Consider the following 21,377-nt stretch of genomic DNA (forward strand, 5'->3'; position numbering starts at 1 on the left):
AGTCAATAACTGGGTATTATTTACAGCCATAGACCCAGTTAATTTCAAAGAAGCTGTGAAGAGTACAAAATGGCAAGATGCAATGAATCAAGAAATTCAGGCCATTAAAAGAAATCAGACATGGGAGTTGGTGGAGCTGCCAAAGAATGCGAAGGAAATTGGTGTCAAATGGGTATTTAAAACTAAGTTCAATGAGCTTGGGAAGGTGGATAAATACAAAGCACGATTGGTAGCGAAAGGTTACACACAAGAACATGGAGTAGACTATAATGAAGTCTTTGCTCCAGTAGCAAGATGGGACACCATTCGATTGGTAATTGCACTTGCTGCACAGGAGGGCTGGAATCTATATCATCTAGATGTGAAAAGTGCGTTCTTACATGGAGAACTACTTGAGGAAGTATTTGTCAGTCAACCACAAGGCTTTGAAAGAAAAGGAGAGGAGCAAAAGGTGTATCGATTAAAGAAGGCCCTCTATGGTCTCAAACAAGTTCCAAGGGCATGGTATTCAAGAATCGAAGCATACTTCATGAAGGAAGGATTTGAAAGGTGCAATTTCGAACATACACTTTTTATTAAACATGGTATAGATAATAGAATTCTTATTATCAGTTTATATGTGGATGATCTTATTTTTACTGGCAATGATGTTAATATGTTTGAAAGTTTTAAGAAATCTATGATGGAGAGTTTGAAATGACTGATCTTGGGAAGATGAGGTTCTTTCTTGGAGTAGAAGTGTTGCAAAATGAAGAAGAAATTTTTATTAGCCAAAAGAAGTATGCTGCAGAAGTTCTCGAGCGTTTCGGTATGTTAGAGAGCAATGCTGTGAAGAATCCAATTGTTCCTGGAATAAAGCTTGTGAAAGATGAATTTGGAATCAAAATCAACTGAACACTTTTCAAGCAGATTGTAGGCAGCCTTCGTTACTTAACTGTAACCAGACCTGACCTTATGTTTGTTACTGGTTTGATTAGCAGGTTTATGGAAAATCCTACACACTTACACCTGCAGGCTGCAAAGAGAGTTCTTCGTTACATTAAAGGGACTCTTGATCTGGGAGTTTTCTACAAGAAGGGAGGAGAGACAACTTTAATTGGATACACTGATAGTGACTATGCAGGAGATCTTGATGATCGTAAGAGTACGTCTAGATATGTTTTTCTCCTAGGAGGTGGAGCTGTAGCATGGATGTCTAAAAAGCAGCCGGTCGTAACTTTATCAACAACTGAAGTAGAGTATGTGGCAGCTGCTTCTGCTGCGTGCTAGGGAGTGTGGATGAGAAGACTACTGGAAACTGTCAAGCATCCTCAAAATGAAAGAACAACAATATTTTGTGACAATAGCTCAACTATCAAGCTTTCTAAGAATCCAGTACTGCACAAGAGGAGTAAGCACATCGATGTAAGGTTTCATTTTTTACGTAATCTTACGAATGAAGGAATTGTGGAACTAGTGCATTGTTCAACAGAAGATCAGATTGCAGATATCATGACCAAAGCTCTGAAATTGGAAACCTTCGAACGACTCAGAAAACAACTCGGTGTATGGTCAGCATGTGAGGTAAACTGCACGCAAGATGCATAGCAGTTTACAAGAGGGATTTGTTGAAGTAGTCTTTAAAGATAAGTTAGTTTTAATAAAGACCTATTCCTAAAGGATGCCAAAGGAATAGGAATTAGTTAGCTGAATTTTAGTATCTAGTTAGCAACGTGTTTAGTGGTAGATTTGTTAGCCAGCCATTATAAATATCTTTATAGCAGAACTTTATATGATAGTGTGTTTTTCTTTAAAGCTTCATATTCTTCACACCCATATCACAATATCTTTACAAACTATTCATTGAAAATCTGGCTATTAGCTTAGCAGTTGAATGTCTCAAATCAATGTTGGGGAACCAACAATTTATGAGATTGAATTGAAACCTCAGAATCAGTACCTCACTTACAAGTATCATTACTTAGGTTATTGTTTGTTAAAGAATGAGTCACAGAACAAATAGCTAATCATGGATAGCTTAATTTGTGCATAGATTATTTATTTATTTAACACTAAATTATGGACTAGCCAATTATATTGGGATATGATATTATGTATAATATATAGTATTAGCCACGGCTACATTTTAGCTATAAACTCTTTTTTCTTTACTAATGACTTCTTGCTAATAAATATTATGACAACAAAATTAATAATATCTGTAACATCTAATATTTTATTGATGGATCTTGTTGTCGCTAAATATTATTTTTTTAAGTGTACTTAAATACTTTCAATAATAATTATGTACTAATCTATATTATCAAACCATTTATATAAAGGAGTCATTTGATATAAAATAAATAAGGAGAATAACATATTATGAGAAGTAGAGATTTTAATTTGTTTGGAATTGTAAGATGAAATCAACTTCTGCGAAGACAACTTAGCTTCGGTAACTATAGAGGAAGTAACTTACTCAAGACTAGGTAAGTAGAACTTTATTAGTTAAGTAGAACTCAATTGATTATTAGACTCACTTAAATATATAAAAAATGTAATATTAATTATATTATGGAAACTATCATTTTTGTTAAAAAGATATAATAATTGAATAAAGTTTTTAGTTCGTAGAAAGTTAAATTACTTATCAAATACTATTTTAATTTTTAATTTTTTGTAATTAACTTTCGAGGAATTCAACTTTCTCTAAAAATATTGAAAATAAAGTGTTTATACCAAATAATGACACGCCAGTGGGTTCGTAGTAGAAGTCAACATGTCCTTTGTAATCAACCGATTTATCGTGATAATACAAGGCATAATGATGGGTTAATATGCTATTTTCAGAGGCGATATGACGAACTTTTGCTACAAGGTTACTGGGGGGTCTGAAAACAGACAGATTTAGCCCCGCGGTTACAGCTCTTCCATGGACATCTAACTTATTTCCATTTTTTTGTCTAATCTCACAGTAGCTCAATCATGGCATTCTTGTTAAGGAATCCAATAACGAATTAATAGGTTAATCTGTTTCCATTTTGGTATTCAGTGACCAAAACATCATTCAACTGTTCAAGATTCTGCAAGGAATGTGCTACCTTTTTCTTAAACTAACTGTTTTTTTTTTGGTTTTCTGATTGCCCAAGCCCAAATTTGAATACTTGGTTGTGCTTAGCCTTCTCTGTGTCCTAGATGGGCTTCCAAAAACTCAACTCTATTACACTAATATAGATATGAACAAAGTCGAAGCCCAATGCAAATTCACAAGCATCTATGTGTCATTTGTGGTACATATTTCTCTTCAATCCACTAGAGCTCTTCACATCCACAAAAAATACCTGTAATAACTGTCGCTAGAAATTGAAAACCAACCCAAAATATCAGTGAAATAAATAATTGAAAAAAATGAACAAAAAAGAATAGTGGTCTAAAATTGAAGCAGATTCAAGTAAACTAGTGTCTTGTACTTCTCTTCCCAACCTCAAACTGCGACTTCTTTCTACATTGTCATGGCTACCACCATTACATCAGGTGGAGCTGGTATAGTCCCAATTAAACTCCACACCCAGAAACCGATAACCTCGTCATTATCATCATCCTCATTTCTTGGCAAGAAACTTAGTCCAAGATTCTCTTCGAGACCAATTTTTTCAAACCCGAGAGCTGTTTCGGTTATTGCATCAGGTGGAGGGGAGTTCTTTGATGCAGTTCATAACTTGTTTCTTGGTGTAGGGGTTGGATTACCATGCACTGTGATGGAGTGTGGTGATATTATATATAGAAGTACTTTGCCAAAGTCTAATGGTTTAACACTTACAGCTCCTGGTGCAGTTTTGGCTTTCGGTGCTTTGTCTTACCTTTGGGCTACTCCTGGTGTTGCTCCTGGTTTTTTTGACATGTTTTTTCTTGCTTTTGTTGAAAGGTTGTTTAGACCCACGTTTAGAAAGGTATGTATTTTGTGAATTGTTTTGCTAGTATATTTTGGTAATTGGTCCTTGAATTTTGTGTTACATGTGGTTTTTGTGTTTGAGTTGTGTTGACAGGATGACTTTGTTTTGGGGAAGAAATTGGGGGAGGGAGCCTTCGGAGTTGTTTATAGAGTTTCATTGACTAAGAAGCCCTCTTCCAAGGTATTACTTCAAAGTGTTTGATGAAATCCTGATTTAGTTTTGTTACTTCTATGCAGTTCTTTTACGCTTCTAGGTCTCACTTGTACATTTCCTAATGATAAATTATGAGATGTGGGAACATTGATTTAATTTTTCATCATGTGAATTCTGAACATCAATTTCAATGAGATGCCAGATATAATGTAGTGGCAGCAGCTTGTCCTGAGATGACCAAACAATTGATATTATAAGCAGTAAATTTGAATGTCCGCTTTTGTTGTATAAGTATGTCTTGAGATATTCTGTGTTAAATGTTGATTTCGGGTTTGTTTACTTCTTCTTCCTTTTTCTTTCCTTTCCATAGAGGGAAGGGGATTTAGTCTTGAAAAAGGCAACTGAATATGGAGCGGTGGAAATTTGGATGAATGAGCGTGTTCGAAGAGCTTGTGCAAGCAGCTGTGCAGATTTTTTGTATGGGTTTCTAGAGGTGTTGATCTATTATGACTACTACTACCATATAAATTAAGGGTATCATTATCTCAAGAGATTATGAAGCTTACTGTGATAGATCATACCATTTCCGATTTTGAGTTTCACATGATGGCTTAAATTGTTATGATGAAACTTCTCTCAGAGTTCATCAAAGAAAGAAGCTGAATATTGGCTCGTTTGGCGTTTTGAAGGCGAGGCCACACTCTATGATTTGATGCAGAGTAAAGGGTTCCCCTACAATGTTGGTACAATCTCTCAGTTGCTTTTCTATAGTTTCATGTGTTAGCATAGCTATTTTATGCACTTGAACTGCAAAGGTTTCTCCAAGCCTACAATGTTAAGTTTGAGAACACAATAATTACTGTAGAATATTATTCTTTCCTGACAAGCATATATATATTTTCTGTATTTGATGAGCAAAGATATGTAATTTCAACTTTTCATTTGTTGCTGAACACCATCACTGGATTACTTGATATCATCAAATTCTGCATTTAGCTAATTTTTGTTTCGGAATTTGATTGTTTCTATGTAAGTGCTTGATTACCAAATATTGGTCCGTTTCAACTCTTAATACCAACTTTAGCGATGGTACATAATTTTTCAGGTAGAGTCTATGATTCTCAAAGAGGTTCAAGACTTGCCTAAGGGGTTGGAAAGGGAAAACAGAATCATTCAAACTATCATGAGGCAGCTTTTATTTGCATTGGATGGTCTTCACTCAACAGGAATAGTGCATAGGGATATCAAGCCACAGAATATTATTTTCTCTGAAGGTAAGGATGTCAATATATTTAGTGAATGTTAAGGGGCTAGTTTCAAGTTAATGTCAGGGCGACTGATTCATATCTAAATGTAATACTGGAACAGGTTCTCGTACATTCAAGATCATTGATCTTGGAGCTGCTGCAGACCTGCGAGTGGGAATCAACTATATTCCAAATGAGTTTCTTTTGGACCCAAGGTATTTTATTTCTCAACATGCTGCACTAGCAAGTTATTGAAGTCTGATTGATTAAGACTTGATATTCATCAACTTTTATCCACACTAGGATCTTAGTAATTCACATCCTAAATGATAATTTTTGGAACTAAATTAGATGAAATTGCTATTTTCCATGTCTGGTAATGTGCATAATCAAGCCAATTGTGAGTTGTAATACGCATGTGCACAGATACATTTCGTTAGAATCCTGACCTCAAATCATCTTCATTTTGTTTCCATTTAACTTGGTAAGTGATTATGGGTCTTTTATACTTTGTGGCTGAATGGATGAGAAACGCACCAAGTTCTTTATACCTGAGGGTAGTTGGTCATTGTTTTGGTTCCTTAGGTTCTCTCTTATGGAGGAACAATTAAAAGTTAGAATCATTTTTGCTGAATATTTTGAGGTATACAGAGAGAAGCTAATCACTTTTCAAATGCAAGTATGTCAGTTTTAGAGTACATACTAACTATTTTTCATATTACTGCGAAGACCAAACATGCCTGCCCTTCCTACCTGGCAAGTCTTCAATGGGGGAGTGGTTGGGTTGAGTTTTTAATAATGTTGCTAGGACATAGGTTGTTAGTTATGACTTATATGTGACACCATATAAGCTTCTGTTTTCTACAGTGTAGTGCAGTTTAATTTGCAGAAATGCTATCTTGCTGGTTGTCATTGGCACAACTAGATTATATGTTAACTAATCAGGTTCATTTTCCTCGTAAGTTTCTTAAAGAACTGAAGTTTTGTCAGCTTCTGAGCTTCTCTCAGCTGGGTGCACTAAATATTTGAAAAACTTTGAGATTTCTCATAGAAAAGCATTAACTGCTATTCAGAATTAAGCCATACTACTTGGATTTCTATCCATTGCAAAGTGGCTCTTAATGTCACTCTATTGGTTGATAATCAAAGGTTGATTGACTACGACTTGCTCTAATTGAACTCACTTCTCTCTTTCTCTCCTTTTTCCCCTAAGAACTTTATTTCTTCCCTCACAATCCTGTGGCATTCACAAGCTTTTCGGTTCCAACATTTCTCAGATATGCTGCACCGGAACAATACATCATGAGCACACAAACTCCATCAGCACCATCCCCTCCAGTAGCAACTGTACTTTCTCCAGTGCTATGGCAGGTGATAATTCTTTCCTGATCTGGGTATCATGAATCTGGCTTAATTTTGAAGGAAATTAACTTTTTCATGTTTGTTTCTTTGTGTTATTTTGTTAAGCAGTTGAATTTACCGGACAGATTTGATATTTACAGTGCTGGACTTATATTCCTACAAATGGTGAGTAACAGAAATTGCTGAGGTATTTTGATTGTCATGTTCACATCCTGAATATATATATATGTTCATGATTATTGAGTGCCTTTAGCCGAACATATACATTTCAAGAATGGTAGAATATTAATACTTGGCTCAATTATTTCCATGTCTGTAATGAGGAATCATGGTCTTTTAGCGCTACTCTCTACTGGTCCAAGCACAGTACCACACTAATATATGTAACCACCATTGTAACTAATAAGGCCCATCGAATTTACTGAAACCTTGAGATATCAAGAAATACTACAAGAAAATTAATTTATCTTTGACAATACATTATACTTCAAATTCAGGTTAAACTTTAGCTATCCTCAATGTTGAACTGATTTCGGTAAGTTATAGCTAAGGATCAAGGAAAATTCTTACTATTAGAAAATCTTACTTTTCAACTAAGATATGAGATACTCTGATGGTGGAATAGGTTCAAAAGAATGCTTGCAATTCACGTGAAGCTGAATATAATTCCTTAGACATTAGCTCTTTAAAATTGCAGAATGCTCAAGTCTTAGTTATGTGTACAATACCTTTTTTTTTCCATAATTCATAACTTACGTCCAGTTCAACCAGCTTAAATTAACAACATTTTTCTTCTTGCAGGCGTTTCCTGGACTACGCTCTGATAGTAACCTTATACAATTCAATCGTCAGTTAAAAAGGTGTGATTATGACTTAGTTGCCTGGAGAAAAAGTGTAGAGCCACGTGCTGGACCTGAACTTCAAAGGGGCTTTGAGTTGCTGGATTTAGATGGAGGGATAGGATGGGAACTTCTAACATCAATGGTTCGATACAAAGCTCGGCAAAGACTAAGTGCAAAAGCAGCATTAGCTCATCCCTACTTCGATAGGGAAGGTCTTTTAGCTTTGTCTTTCATGCAGAACCTGAGGATGCAACTCTTTCGAGCAACACAACAAGATTATGGGGAAGCTGCCAACTGGATTATTCAGCTAATGGCAAAATCTGGAACAGAGAAGGAGGGCGGATTCACAGAAGCTCAACTTCAAGAATTACGAGTATGTTCTCAAACTCTGCTGAAAATCATTTTGTGCTTGCAGTAGTGACTTGGAAAATCATTGACCATTTCTGTTCTTATAAATCAGGAAAGGCAGGAGCCTAGAAAGAAGGCAAGTGCTCAAAGGAATGCTCTTGCATCGGCCCTTCGTCTTCAAAGGAAGATACTAAAAACATTGAACGAGAGCATGGATGAGCTCAGCAGACGAGGCAAGAGCCTATGGTGGAGCAGGTGGATCCCGAAAGAGGAATGAGAATTGTATGTACATAATATTTTTAGTCTTTATGTAAATATCGTGACTCCAATTTTATAAGTTGACTGTCTTGGTTGTATGGAAATGATGGCTTAAGATAGAAGAAATTTAGCTGGAACCTCTGCAGAAATATACCTGGAATCTTTTGACCGCACGTGTAGCTCCTTCATGACTGATATAATTTAATTCATAAGAATTGAATGAAGTGAAACTGCTATGAGAGGGTCTAATTTATTAGTATTCAACTCTGCTCGATACTTCAAACCAGATATATGCAAATTTACTAGATGGTCCTCAAAGTATTTGCTTGAGAATTACATCATAGTTTTTATTGCAGAAAGAGAGAAAACACCTAAACGTGCACATAGTTACCTTCAACGATTTGATGTTAGGATAAGAAACCTTTGTTTAAAAATCAAAGATCAACACATGGCTCCTACATGAAACATCAAGGGAAGTACCACTGCAGCTTTTGTTTTTCTTTTCTCATATCTTCCCCTCACATTAACAGATAATGATTTAGCAAGAAAGCGCCCACCACGAAATCAACTTGACTCGACGAGGGCTCTGGGACAGATTCCTTGGTCCCAGGTTACTGATGAGTGTAGAGGTTTTGCTTTTACATTCTTACTGAACAAGCATCTAGTTGAGGTTCAGAAATGATAAATGTACTGCTCCTAAACCTTTTTTCTTTCATGTATTTATCATTTCTTTTACAGGAAACAATTGTCCTGTTCATCCAAGTTTGCCCTTTAGCAGACAATATGATGTAAACTTGCAGAATAATAGAAATTGGATGCTTAATTTTGCATATTCTACTATATATAGTTGAAAAGAAACACGCACACACGCAGACACACACATGGGAGGTGAAAAGCCATAGCTTATATGTATATAAATAGGGACAATCAAAATCTTCTCTCCTTGGTAGCTTTATAGCATATACTACTATAAAATTAATCTCTGGTAACTTTCATATCTGTGAGGCTTATTAATTTTCTTGTTGTGCCAACTTGATCCTACTGACCAACTCTTTTCTTTTTCCTAGTAAAATCCTGCCTAAGAATCTTTAAGAATGAGACTCCACATTCCTTCCATGCAAGCATGTCTCCTGCAACTAAAGATAAAGAGACACAAACAATCTAATTTGCATCCATTGCCTGCCAACCCACCATAGACATTTTTTGCATGTGAAAGAAAGAAACACAGTTCACATAAAATTGCAGATTAACAATAATAAAAATAACTTAGATACAATTAACTAACAGTATATCTCTTTCCTAATTAATCATGCCATTATTATTGTGTACCACATTACTTGGCTGGCCAAGTCTGGAGAGATGGTAATTGGAATGCTGGTTATCTCTATAACATGCACAATATCTACTATTCTATGATGGACAGCTGGCTACTTAGTCAACTAATTAAGGCAAAGACACATGATGACAGTACTGTTGGTAATGAAATAAGGCAGTAATTAGCTTATATAATTTGTTGATCAGGTTCTAATAAGCTTCCTCTCAATCAAGAATAGACAGAAATCCGATAATACATACATGTAATTAAGATTACAACTGTATTCCTAATCAAACTGTACAATTTAACACTTTTCTTTTTTGCCCTTTTAAAATGGCGGTTGGGATAATTGGAAAGTAAGAAAGCATAAGGTGTTGAGTGAAGAGACAATTTTCTTATTTAAATAGTAGGGCTCTAAAGCTATACTATAGAGATTGTAAAAGCGAGAATTAAAGAATAAGGTTTTAATGAACCCTTTAATTAATTTATTTATAGTGATGGGGTAACTAATAATAAATTATGAATTCAAAGCTTATAGAACTAAGATAACAAATATCAGAGTTTAAAGCATGTCATCACAGCAAAGCAATTGTAAATCACAACACCTTCACGTGCAACTCTGACCTTCTTGTTCAGCAAAACAAGGCCTTTTTTTTTTTTTTTCTTTTTTTCTTTCTTTATGTGTCCACAGCAGAACAAAACCAGCAAATAAAACCTGTAACACTTTGATCATAGTGCATCTCACAGATTAATTTAGTCATTACTGCCTAATTAGTCACCTTTTAATTAAATTTTAGTTGAACTCCTAAAACTTTGGGTGTCTTACACTCCATCGTAATTAATATCACCCACACATCCATTCTTTATTTAGTTAATTCATTGACTGTAATTTAGAATGCGAACGTGTAACATTTTATTTGAACAAAGGAAAGATAACTACTATTTCATTTGGACTAGAGATCTCAAAGACCAACTATATATATATATATATATATATATATATATACACACACTATGATCCAATAAATCATATTTAGAAACAGCTATTATAAGGTAATTAAGGAAATGTGTTATAACTAAGCACTACATATAGCATCTTAAAATCTTTCATGTCCAGTCTTTTAAAGAAATATATGTTTTTTTATTTCATTTTCACTGCTGATATGAGCTCCTAAACCGATATTGACAGCTTAAAATTGTACAAAGAAAGATTAGAAAATTAATATAATAATAAATTGTTTAGTGGAACGAGGGTGAATTATGGAAGTTGGTGTCCTGCCTGAGTGAAATGGGAGGAACACGAGAACAGGCAAGTTGTGCATTGCTTTTTGGTTAAGTATAACTTCAATCAATTTTATATAAGTTACAATTACAAAGTCTATCACTGAGTTGGGTTTTGAGCTCTTGCAATAAATTTATCAAGCTTCATAATGTAAATATATAATGGAATTTTGGTCATCACCTTCAGGTTTCACTTTTCCCTGGCCGACTTCTTTTTCTTTTTCTATTTTTTTCTTCTTCCTTTTTCTTGTCCGGGTTATATATTTTAACTTGCATAGGAATTAAATTAGGGATTCTTGAGAGATCTTTTCATCATGTTCTTGTGATTTGGGTTCGTGCAAATATTTCATGGCTGTACCTAAGCTTGCTCGATCTTTCTTTGCCCGTCAAGTTATGTTTCAGTTAAATTTTCAACGTGTTTAATGCCAGATGAGAATTAGATTCAAATTCCTAGCAAATCTCAAGAGTTAAAATGTCGGTGAGATCTTATTCTCATATATGGTCTGCTGCCAACTTTACAATGTAAAACATGATTCCAATTAATTTCACTTATTAAACCTATGTGTGATATGTTATTACAGATCGAGTTCTTTCAAGAAATCCATACCTTTCGTAACTTGCATTTCTAAAATAAATCCATGGCAACTGGAGTTGGGCACTCTCCTATATAAAAATTGGAGTCCTCTAAGATTATGCAAGAAACCATATATTTTGGATAACCTAAAGAAGGAAAAGGATACTTATATTGTTTTATCAATCAACTGATCAAGAGTGACAACACCATTGTTAGCATTGGTGGCCACGTCCCTACATGGGTACATGGATATGGTATTAATATTAGGGAGTCAAATAAGAGAATGATTAATTATATATTAAGATGATGATGATGATGAGCTCATAATAATCTTTCTTTTCCTTAAGCTTGCTAATTAAAGTTAGTTAATATGCATTTTTATGTAGGATTCCAACTGACCTTCCTCTTTCTCTCATCATCACCTATTGCCTGTTTAGGTGGATCCAACAAAAATCAAAGAGAAAAAAAGAGCACTTTAGAAATAGAAGAGGAGAACTGATCATCATCAACTTATAATCACATCATCATCTACAAAATTGAAAGGTTGCCCATATTAATAAATAAAGTATAGAAATCTGTCACCTTATTGAAGTAATGGCCGACCCATTGTGCTGGTGGGTGATGCCTACACGAGTTAGGATTTAGAATATGACAAGGCGAGTAAGAGGAAAGGATATGTTTTTTTTTTCTTCTTTTAAAGAAAAAGAAAAGTTCTATGGGGTAATTATACTCTACTTTAGCTTATATGTATCAATCACTGAGCCATCTTTTGTTTACCATTTTCCAATAATTTCAACATGAAATTACATTTTATAAATTTAACAAGCTATTTAAACAGATTTTAAAAGGGTTTGAGCATATAATCTTCTTGTCTGTGAGAGAGTTATTTGACTTTTAAACGAATGAATGTTAAACATGAAATTTTTTGATTTTAATAGCAATAGATCTCTTACCCTGACTTGTACCATGCAAATAAGTATAATCTAATAATTTTCAAACTTATTTCTCATATAATTTGAGAATTTTTTAAAAAAATTAAATTTTCAATATTAAAATATAAATATTTATATATTAATTTTTATTTATTTATTATGATATTGGTAACAATTTTCCTTTAATTCAGTACATTTAATCTTCCACGATAAAAGCATTCAACAATTAATAATTAATTAAAAGAGTGGTATACATGCAGACAAAGAAATTTGGGAAAATATGGAATTTGAGACGAGCAAATGCACGTAGAAGAAAAGTAATGGACATTGTATATTAGTATGAATGAACAATATCATGGAGGGTATGGTACCCAAGTGGGAAAGCGGACCCAGAAGGTATTGTCCGATGCTTGGTGGGTTAAGGGACACTGCACGCCCTTTCATGCCCCATCGTTGCCTCTTTTCTAGACCAACCTTAGCCAGGACCACACCATTCCCCTCCTTCCCTTCCTGTATATAAGCCGCTCCTCACCCTTCCCTTCCACATTTCATTTCATACACAAGCTTCTGTTTCCTCACCAACACCAAAACACATCCAATAACACCCATAAGTAATACTGGTTAGCTCAGAATCTTCACTACCCAGCAAGCAAGAAACAAAAGAAAGATGAAGATGAACACTGCTGCTAGCATTGGAAGCTCAAAGAGAAGGCTTTCTAGCAGAGGACTTGGCTCTGCCTTTAGAGAACAAAAGGCTAGGCTTTATATTATAAGGAGATGTGTTGTCATGCTTCTTTGCTGGCATGACTAGTTACTACTCATCATCATCAACCTCATCTCTTACCTAGACATGGCCATGAAGCTGAAGATGAAAGAAGATGAAGATCTTTCTTTCTTTTATTTGTTTTTTTCTTTTCTTTTCTTTCTTGGAGGAGTGTAAATAGCTGCGGCGGTGGAGCTAGAAAATCTTCGAAACAAAATTTTGTTGTGGGATTGGCCTTCTTTAATTTAGATATATGTACACACATCGGATAGTATTAATTAAGAATCAAGTCCTTTATGTTATATGATCACATATTCTTTTCATTCTTTCCTTTCTTTTTTTCCCCTTTTATCTCTTTGTTATATTATCTTGGAATTGAATTGATGTTCTAATTGTCTTCCCTTTTTCCATGGACAAAGGAGTGTTCTGATTCTGATATACACATTCTTGTTTTTTGCTTTCTTTTTCTTTTTGGCCTAATTTATGAGCAAGGACATGGCCATGTGAAGTTTGAACCACCCTTCTGGACCACAAGCTAGCCACCATGCATAATTGAAAAAAAAAAGAAAAGAAAAGAAAAAGAAGGTCAAAGCAAATTCTTTCTGCGGCTACTGATCCTTTTCCTTTTTGCTTTCAAACTTTTTTCTCTGCAATGTTTTAAGGAGTTCACTCTATAGTATTACAGGTCCCTGTCTGTCATTCTTAAACAGGATCATTTTCAGGATTCAAAACCGACCATCTTCATTCATTCCTAATCTGGATCACACTAGAAACTCATATCAATTGCTTATGCCAACAACTACCGCCATTCATGACCGATCACCATGTTCGAGGAATAACGTCAGACTCATTCTGAGCATATATATATCTATGTGTGTGTGTGCGCGCTCTCTCTCATGATTACTTCTGCAGAAGCAAATCAATCTGACCAACATGCACTGCGCAAATACTCCTTCCACTAGTATAAAAGATCACAAGAGACCCTGCTACTGCTGCATACAGATATCGAAAGGAAAAAAGAAAAATATACTACTACTACACTATTATTCTCCCAATTTCCATTTTCTTCTCCATGTCAAAACACTCTACATTTAATTATCACTATTCTCCATCTACTGAAAGATATAACATATTAAATTCGAGTTTTCCTCTGACGTCTTCTTTTAATAATTATATATACTGACTTGAAGCATCCAAGGCCATCCTTATATTTTAGCAGGTACACTTCATGCCTAAAAAATAATACAAGTACCAATATATTTTGGCTTAGTGGTATTAATGGGTCCGGTGAGGGAAGTCCTAATAATAGAGGAGTTTCCCAATTAAAATAAACAAATAGTTAATATAAAGGTTATTGTAATTCATCAAATCAGTATTCAATCACTACCTTAACAATTTAACAAAAAAAGGAAAAGAAATGTTCTGCGATTTGATTTACGGACGTCTTCATTATGAATTTTGGATTATATGTATATACTTAGTCTCAATTCAAGAAGCTTAATCATAATTCTCATTTCGATTCCAAAACGATGACAATTCTGATATTCGGACTACATAAATGGTTGGGATTTGAAATTGAGATTTCACATATAAATAACAAAATAAATAGGTAAATAATATAATACCATAGATATATAATAAACACAGACATAAGTAATTATAAACAATAAAGTAAATAAAAATTGAAAAGCATTATATATATTGCCCAATTACGATTTCGAATTCTAAGTTCAGATTGCTAAAGGGTATCTGAAGAAAAAGAAAAAGAAGAAAAGAATCGACCTATGACAATCAATTAAAATAAGAATTGGCCATGTAATTGTTGAATGAGAAGGAAAGCAAAATGATTGTGCGATGGTTTTGTCATGATCACATCATTCTATTCAACACACTTTTATTAAAGTAATTTCTTGTTATGAGATAATAGTGTTCTTATTTTATCTGAAAAATGTTCTTCATCATATGAGGTAATTTGGGCGGTCTAATAAAGTAGGAAATGACCAAAATAAAGGGCACTTACTTGGATAGAGTCAGCAGTAATATGGACCATATCATCACGTAGGGCCATTAATCATTTGAAGTGTAATTTAATGTTCATAATTTATAGTACAATTTATTCTGTTTAATGATCGAATTATTTGCTATCTTTTAATTTCAGCCAATGCTGCATCAAAGAGTCCAAAAAGTATGAACCCAATAAAGAAAAAAAATAAAAATAGGGAGAGTCCAAAAAGTGCTTAGACCTTAAATGACTGATAAGCCTTATTGTTTAATGTTATCTATCACTTAGCTTGGTGCCAAAAGTTGTACCTAAAAGTCTTTCATTTTATTTCTTTGTAATCCCTTTGTCTGTTATGGTTAGAAGTTCTTGATAGCACATACCTGTAACATCATGGTTTTCCTATACTACTATTGTTGTACTCTACCATGCAATTTATCTTTTAATTGTAAATAATTAGTTGGTATTATCTTAATTAGTTAATAATTTTTATATTTTTGTTAAATTATTAAATTTATATAATTCGTCTATGTCCTAATCTCGCTCTTGATTTTTTTGTGTACAACCAAACAGCATTAACATATAATTAAACCAACTTTTAACTCTAAACACATTTTCTTTGAAAAGAGAGAGAGAGAGAGGAAAGAGACATTGATAAACCCTTTTAAAAAAGGCATCCAAACAGAGCCTTTGGCGTTTGGCTCTTTGGATCATCTTGTAGCCGGTTGTGGTCAAAACTCAGTTATGTGGGGCTGACGGAATTATTGGGTTACAACCCATATTCACGTGCGCCACGTATACAGTTAGAGAAAAGAAAAAAGAAAAAAGAAAAACAATAAACAGAGAGAAAGAAAAGATGATTTTCTGCAATAATAATGATAAAGGTATGCCCTTTTGTTTCTTCTTGCACGTAAGGGAGAGGAGAGGGTTGATTTTACTCTTTGTTCTTTGCAGCAGCAATGTTGCTTTTCTCTGATGCACATAAAAGTCCTTTGAAACTGTTTATATTTCTTATGATAGACATGTCAGAAATACTATTGAAAGAATAAGGGATAAGTATAAATAAAATATCTGTGATTTACCTTTTCAATAATTTTTAGATAAAAGAGAGTATATACTTCTAAATTATAATTGAAAAAAGTTAGTACTAATTTTTTTAATAAAAAATATATAATTAAAAATTATAATAAAAAATATTTTATTATTAAAAATTTAATTTTTAAAATTTTAGTAATAATTGCTCGTATCAATTATTATTACAATATTTGTATCTCATATTGTAAGTTTAGAGTTTAATAATTTATATTTATATTTTTTATTTATAAATTATAGTTTAAAAAGTAATTTATTTAATGAGATTAGTTTGACCGTCAAATTAAAATTTTTATAAATTGTTAAATTTTAAATTTTAAATTTTAATTAATAGACATAGATAATTTAGAAATAATAATTTATCAAAATAAAAATTATTGCGAATGTTTTACTATTAATATTTTTTGTTATGATCTCTCTTTACATAAAAATATAATATTATATATTTATTCTAAAAATATAATATTCATCCTTAGGTTCAAACCTCAACAAAATAAAAAAAAACATTTATTAGATTAAACTATTATAATAAATTTAGGAATGCAGCAATCTTTTAGATTGTGATTAAGAAAAAAAATAAAGGGATTCTTTTCTTTTTCCTGTTAAATTGTAATAAGTCTTAAGCAAATGTGAATTTGCTTGTTAGTAAACTGGCAGCAGGTTTAGTTTGCTAGTTATACTTTGTAATTCTTTGATTGTGATCAGAAATAAAAACACTGGGCTTTTCAAAAGACAAAAAAGGAAAAGAAAGAGGATGATGCAGTTCAAACTGTGAGGCGGATGAAAGCTTGTCAAAAGACTCTGGAGATTCGAACGAAGAAGTTGGGAAAATTGTGAAGTGAGATTACAAACAAACAACAAACAGTAGCTGAATTTAGCTAACATCTACTGATTCTTTTCATTCTATTGTCGGCCACATAAGACGATGCCACCTTTCACTCTGTGTCTAGTCTCAAGAAAGAAATGGGAGAAGAAGGTACGTGTGATTGGTCAAAATAGCAGCTTTTCATGAAGCCCACGTGCGCTTCCCCTAATCCTAAACCCTACCACCACCATTCATGTCTCTTTCTTTTTTCAAATACCTAACCCTAAATTCATTCATTTACAAACCCTCTTTCTTTCTTTTTTTCTATTAGAAAAACAAACAAAGAGATGGGACCCTGAACAGGGAATTTCTCTTTCTCTTCTCTTCTCTTCTCTTCTCTTCTTCTCTCTCAATTATTGTGCATGAATGCTTTCTTTGTACACCTATCTGTCTATCTATCTATGTTAACCCCTCATTCTTATATGGTCCGCCTTTGTAGTCCAAGGTGCATCTTTCAACCTATCAAATTAATGATGTTTTTGTTTTTCCTTCTTTTTTGTTCTTCTGCTATATTTATTCTCTTTTTGTTCTTTTAATTGCATATGGTATTGGATTATAATTCCGATTCGATGCATCATTTATTAATTAATGTGCGATTTAATACTATCGTAACGTTAATGATTTTGGACGCAGAAATTTACTTCAAATGATTTTCCTAATGATTATAAATGGAATTATGTTAGAAGTAAATGCAGGACTAAAATCTCATCGAATGAAAAAAATATAAAATATAAAATTGATGAAAATTTAAGAATACAAGTTATATTCACCAGCAAACAAATTATTTTCTCTTGCTGTTGACCTTTACCTAACACTTTGTGGTTACTCTATCCTCGGATACTGAAATGATTAATTTGTCAATTCTGCTTAGCAATAAGTAGTTTTCACTTGGACTGTCAAAAGCTTAGCCATTCAAATGCTGATAATAACCCCATAATTAACAAGATATATATTCTTTGAAAGAAGAAGTGGCAGGAAAATCGATTCGTAGTATCACCCAAATAAAGAAGTGCCTGTATTTTCTTACAAAATGTGTACATTATTGATGTATTAGTTTATGTTAGAAGACAAACCACTCGATGCAGATAAGGTTGGTCTTAAAAATGAAAAAGAATTAGTACTAGTATAAAACTAATTAAATGACACAATATTCACATTTCACCTGCAGCAAACAAACACTTGCAAGTGGAAGACAAGTCGTTTGCTAGCATTATGTAACAATTGTCGGTTGTGGCTACATTTTTATAACAAGGCTGCTTCTTCTTTTTTCTGCTAATACCTACCCACAAAACATGCCTGTATATCAAATTCTCAATTAATATAAGTATATACAGACGCCTGCTGTTGGGTGGTTAAGTAAGATAATCACGACCTTTGTAGCTAATGATGAGATTTAATACCCAATCATTTGGAACAAAATCGTTTTTTATTCTATACTGTAAAGATTTTTCAGAGTCAGCCTATCATTAGCACACCGGCCATCAGTTAGCAAGGATTTGAATCGAAGAGTGGTAATATCTACATGAGCATTAGTTAATGATATTTAATTAGAATTTAATTAATATGTCAATAAAATCATATGGCACTGTTGGTTTTCAACCTGATTGGTACTAGAACAGTCTCCATAATAGGATAGCGGGATTCGGATTTGAACTCCAGTTGGAATCAATTAATAAAGAAAATTAACAAAACATATTTTGATGACATTCGTATCATGCTCTACTGAACATATAGCATGCCTACACGACATTATTATTTTATGTTCTTTGCCAATATCTTGAAGAGCTCCATGATATGTATCATTATAATTGTGTGCTTTTGATGCTAATTTTTTCTGGGGCATTCAAGGTGATGATACAGTCAAGATTTGCAGTTTCATTTTTGTTAGAGCCAAAATATCCAGGGTGTAGAGGCCCTATCAGTCTGTTCTTTAGTTGCAGGATGGCTCCAATAAGAGGAAAAAAGATAGGGTCCTAAACTAGATATAGGACTCTTTCATGGACAAACATAAATGCTTTTGCCATGGATTTTAAATTTTGGTTAATTGGAACAACACCCAAAAGGGTATAGGGTACCCTACTTAGTACTTAACCAGCTAATCCCCACAACATGATGCCAAGCGGCCAGCCGAACAATTACTAGGATAAGTCTTAATCAGGCTAACCCTACAGACAATCATAGTGTTATCAAACAGGGCAACAGGAGGAGCGACCGATGCTTGATACTTAAAGAGGAATAGGGTCTTAGCCCAGTGGTCTCTTTCTGGAGCCATCTTCAAAGCCACCTTATACAATCTGTAATGGTTCGACAGGTTCATGAATCTTCATTCCAATCGAACCCTTTGTCTGTTCCCCTACCTTCATTGACTAATCCACTCATGCCTTGTTAGTGTTGTATATGGTGTTGACATAGCACGAATTCTTCCAATTATTTCATGGTCCACACGGTATTCTACTTTGCTTTCTAATAGTAAAATAAGAGAAGATATTGCCAGGCTAGCTTGCATACATTGCACATTTGAAGGAAAAATAAACAAGAAAATTTCATGTACATTAAAAAAAAAAATTACTACAAGAGAACTACTAAGATTTAAACTCTTACCAATGTGGTGTTAGTATTAGTAAAATGATTTGCATATTTTCTTTGAATATAGTTCTCATTTCTCAAGTTGTAATGACCCAAGCCCATCCTTATCCTTACCATTGACAAGGCAAGACACTTGTCAAGTTTTGAATGAGCAAAGATGGAGATTCTTTAATGCGCTCTAGAGGTTATATTGGCATAATGTTCACCATTAAGCATTAGTTTTGTCCATATTCCTTAAAAGAGAAAGGAATAGAAGTAAATATATGATGAAGGGTATTGACAAAAATATGAAGGGATAAAGTGTAAATTAGCCCCTGAACTCTGCAAATCACAAAGTTTTGGGAACTAAATTGGATTTTTTAATAAAATAAATATTTAAATTAGAAACTAAAAATAATTTTTTTTTTTTTATAAAACCTATTGAAATGACTCCCACGCTGCTACTAGCACCATTAAAATAAATAAGTACCGGCATTGTTACTAAAAAATAAAGCATTAAAGCATATTTGTAATCCATAGCCACCACTCTCCTTAACATCAATTAAAGAAAAAATGTACTCACTGTCCCCGCAACACTCACAAATGCCTCCATCTTCATCACAAAAGAATAAACATAAAAGCCAAATGAAATCCATCACACTAATTTCATTACTTTCTCAATAAACTAATTAAGAACCTAAAATATATAACTTAATTAGATAATTAAATAAATTATAAGTAAATAATTTCATTACAAGATTATATTGAACCTGTAAAAAAAGTTAACTGGCAAAATGAGCTCGTACAATATTAAAATTTCATTTAGTTTTAACAAAATTAACTATTTTCTTCATCTGTATTAGTCGAATGACTAAATTGATAATTTAAAATTACGATTTGATCTTTAGATTTATTATCAAATATCAAACTCGTCCAAAATTAATTTTATTATAAGTTAATTTTGATGTCTAATTAAAATGATAAACTTAGTATTTTTTTTCTTGCTCTAATTTTTATTTTTAATATAATAAAATTCAAACAATTTAAAAACTTTAAAACTACTTATATTTATAATAATATTATTAAATTACTATATAATTTAATTTTAGTTATTAATATAAAATAGACATTTTAGTTAAAAATGTCATTCTATTATTATTTTTATTATATATTATAGTTAAACTATATAAAAAGTAAAACTTAAATTAAACAATCATGTTTTAATCTAGTGAAATAATCTAGACACCAAATTGATAAATTCATTATCAATGAAAAGATTATGTTAATTTTGTATGTTAAAAATAATTTTTTTATTAATTATTCAAATGAAATTAATACGAGAAAGTTTTTTATTTTTTAATATAGTTTAATTTTAATGTTTAGTAAAAATAATAACTTATAATTATTTATTTTATTTAAAAATCTAAAAATTAAACTACATTGTAATTTAATAATATTAAATAAAAATAAATATTTTTAATATGTTTATATTTTCTTAGAATTAGATTATACTAAAAGATATAAACAAATAAAATATATTATTTTAATTAAACACTAAAATTAACTTGTATTAAATCTAAAATTTTATTATAATTTGATAATAAAATTAATTTTAAATAAATTTAATTATTTAATAATAAATTCAAAAATTAAATTATAATCTTAAATTACGAGTAACAAAAAGAGTGGTTAGAAAAATTTTAATATAATAAAAAAAATTACAGTAACTAAATCATATATTAAGCTTAAAAACATGGACAAAGAGTACTTAACCCTTGTATATAAATTCATGTATATATAATCTTCATATTTATAGTGAAGTTTCTTGCTTCGTCTTGACCCGAAAGAA

General features: G+C 32.5%; 2 protein-coding genes across 3 annotated transcripts; both read left to right on the forward strand.

Annotated features, from left to right (window-relative positions):
- Window positions 1-3,379: 3,379 nt before the first annotated feature.
- LOC8269515 (serine/threonine-protein kinase STN7, chloroplastic) lies at window positions 3,380-8,972 on the forward strand. Of its 2 annotated transcripts, XM_048373264.1 has the most exons (11): window positions 3,380-3,929; window positions 4,026-4,112; window positions 4,456-4,578; window positions 4,726-4,824; window positions 5,191-5,359; window positions 5,454-5,547; window positions 6,610-6,703; window positions 6,803-6,859; window positions 7,496-7,909; window positions 7,997-8,166; window positions 8,673-8,972. In XM_048373264.1, exons 1-10 carry the CDS (start codon window positions 3,492-3,494, stop codon window positions 8,159-8,161), a joined length of 1,740 nt encoding a protein of 579 aa, XP_048229221.1. In that variant the 5' UTR covers window positions 3,380-3,491; the 3' UTR covers window positions 8,162-8,166; window positions 8,673-8,972. The 2 variants fall into 2 exon arrangements, with proteins under 2 accessions (XP_048229221.1, XP_015577981.1); XM_015722495.3 differs by lacking the exon at window positions 8,673-8,972 and having other exon boundaries at window positions 7,997-8,391.
- A 3,736-nt stretch (window positions 8,973-12,708) lies between these two features.
- LOC107261665 (small polypeptide DEVIL 4-like) lies at window positions 12,709-13,317 on the forward strand. The gene has a single exon (XM_015722504.3). It carries the CDS (start codon window positions 12,912-12,914, stop codon window positions 13,053-13,055), a length of 144 nt encoding a protein of 47 aa, XP_015577990.1. The 5' UTR covers window positions 12,709-12,911; the 3' UTR covers window positions 13,056-13,317.
- The last annotated feature ends 8,060 nt before the right edge of the window (window positions 13,318-21,377 follow it).

Source organism: Ricinus communis, chromosome 4, assembly GCF_019578655.1.
Source record: "Ricinus communis isolate WT05 ecotype wild-type chromosome 4, ASM1957865v1, whole genome shotgun sequence".
Lineage (NCBI taxonomy): Eukaryota > Viridiplantae > Streptophyta > Magnoliopsida > Malpighiales > Euphorbiaceae > Ricinus > Ricinus communis.